This window comes from Bombus impatiens, unplaced genomic scaffold (genome assembly GCF_000188095.3).
Source record: "Bombus impatiens unplaced genomic scaffold, BIMP_2.2 scf_0548, whole genome shotgun sequence".
In the NCBI taxonomy this organism is placed as follows: domain Eukaryota; kingdom Metazoa; phylum Arthropoda; class Insecta; order Hymenoptera; family Apidae; genus Bombus; species Bombus impatiens.
Window position 1 is genome coordinate 1,259,538 of NT_176967.1, and position 2,300 is coordinate 1,261,837.

Below are 2,300 nucleotides of genomic sequence, written 5' to 3' on the forward strand. Positions count from 1 at the left end.
CCGCCGCGGCCGGAGACGACATCGCGAGATGCTCGTACAACCTGACCGGCGCCACGCCGCATCTCACCAGCTGTTGCTCCATCAACTCCATCGGATCTCTGAAAACAGCCGAAAACCAACGCGCGGAAGGGATTAGCCGAGAAAAATAAATTCTTCCAAAGACGGGCAAACTCGTATTTAAGTCGAAATCGATCCTGTTTACGGAGGGTCTCGAGCTATTCGCGATCGTAAAATTACTCCGATGCTGAAAGATCTATCGATCGATAACAAGACGTATCTTAATGCGATCAAGCGTCGCGCGATACGTATCTGTCGTAAAAAAAACCATACTTTCGTTTCCTCGCTTGCTAGAGGATTGGCCCGTGTCGTCGATCGATAGCGCGCGTGACTCGCAGGTTACCTTACACAGAAACGTATTACATGTGGCGTTAATAACGCCAACAAAACGCTTGCTTTCGTTCTCAGTCGTCTTCCCTAGGGGCTTTAGAAATTCTTTTATGCAGGCGTCGTACGGATCCCGTTTCGATCTAAGTACCTATAATATGGTAATTGAGCGAACGCGATATACGTTCCTTCGATTTGTAGCCACCTTGTCTACTTTCGTATCCTACGCGTATGCTAGATCACAATCACGATCGTGTTCTTCGTAGCTCGAGAACGTTAACGCCGAGAAATAGGAGAAAATTCATTGTATTTCTTTTCCCTTTCAGTGTTTCGAATAACGCTATTGATGATCCTCCTCCTCCTCCGCTGAACCTTAACGCGTGACCTCGTTTCGTACGTAACCCTTCGACTACTCGCGTTCGCTTCTTCAGAAGCGATCCGAGCTTTTCCGATCCCATTGCCACGCAACGTGTAATCGCGACGATGATGATGTGGCCGATAACGTTGACTTTTCAACATTTCTAAGAAATTTGTTCCGGTCGTTGGTTTATGACACGCGCCCCTCTCTCTCTCGTTGTTGCGTTATCCTTAGCTTCGGCTCCGGTTCAAGCATCGTTACAAGCAACTATATGACAGTCTATCCTTCCAAATAAATAAATTTCGTTCGGTCGCGATGTTCGCCGTGCGAAAAGACAATAGTCTGGCGATCGCGGCGAGAAAACGCGAAGAGCGTGCGACTGGAAAACGAGGACGAGAAAGAACGAGACGAAGCGAGACGCGTTCTCATGATTAACCGATCGACGTTATCGGCATTAAGTGGCATTTAGAGGGGAATGAATCGATGAGATTTCACGCGGATAAAGAGAGAAACGACGAACGAGATAAGCGGATGGAAGAGGAAGGTCGGCGTCCGTGGATAATTAAGACGACGCGACAGTTTCTCATTGACGTTCGCGGAGTTGGAGCCGCGGCGGGGTAACGTGATGGATGATTTCGTGCATTAGACGCCAGCTTAATTAGGGTTAATTACGGCCGATTGTACGTTGGAAACGATCGGTCGCCGGTATTGGCAGGACGCTAACGAGCGAATTATTGGCTGGCCGCGGATCAAAATGTCTGGCATCTTCTTCGTGACGTTCGCGTGATATTCGCGATAATTAATGGTCGGTATCATTGCGAAGTCGTGCGCGCGCGTTGCATAGTCATTTCCTACTTTCGTGATTACACGCGGGAGTGGTACGTAAACATCGTGCGACTATCGTTGGGACTATCTCGACGTGATTAAGACCTCATTGTGACCGCCGTGGACGACAACGAGACGCTTGGCTCCGATCGGCCGATAGTCGGCTTTTTCGTCTCTCGTTCCCTCCGAGTAGCAAGAGATTTCCCATGCTGAAAATCCAAAGGCCAACTTTTCGAAATAGAAGGCGCTCTGTTGCTCGGCGGCCACCCGACGTGTCCGACCCACCCGCGTTGATCTGGAAGAAAACGATCTCGGTGGCGATGGACGGTAGGCTCGGGCAACCGTCGAGTGGCCAAAAGAAAACCCGACACCGGGGCGGCAGTTCGTCGGATAATTTCACCGCGGCCTCCTCGACGATGATACCTCGTATCGATCATCCGGTGGTTCCCCGAAAGCCCGACAAACCTCGGACCGTCTGGAGATTGTCTTTCACGCTCTCTCTCGTCCGGCGCCCCGTCATTCGCTCTGAATCGCCTCCGAGCCACACGGTCCTTCCCCTCACCTCCATCCGATCGAGTGTCGTTAATCCCGAGCAAGCTGCCTCGATCTCTCGTTGACGAGTCCAATCTGCTCCGTCGTTTATCCAGCGACTCTCGTATAGACCGCTTTAAATCGCCGGTTGGGCCGTCACGCGACAGCTCCATCACGACCGGCGATCGAAGCGAACGCGACG

The 2,300-nt window shown here is 51.3% G+C and overlaps 1 protein-coding gene across 1 annotated transcript in view; it reads right to left on the bottom strand.

Moving 5' to 3' along the window:
* Positions 1-2,300, bottom strand: part of LOC100745304 (T-box transcription factor TBX20-like) — a 30,139-nt gene that overhangs the window by 1,195 nt on the left and 26,644 nt on the right. Inside the window, 1 exon segment of the mRNA XM_012388298.3 lies at positions 1-98. This exon segment is cut by the window's left edge and continues 2 nt beyond it. Within this exon segment, the coding sequence (XP_012243721.1) occupies positions 1-98 (98 nt within the window).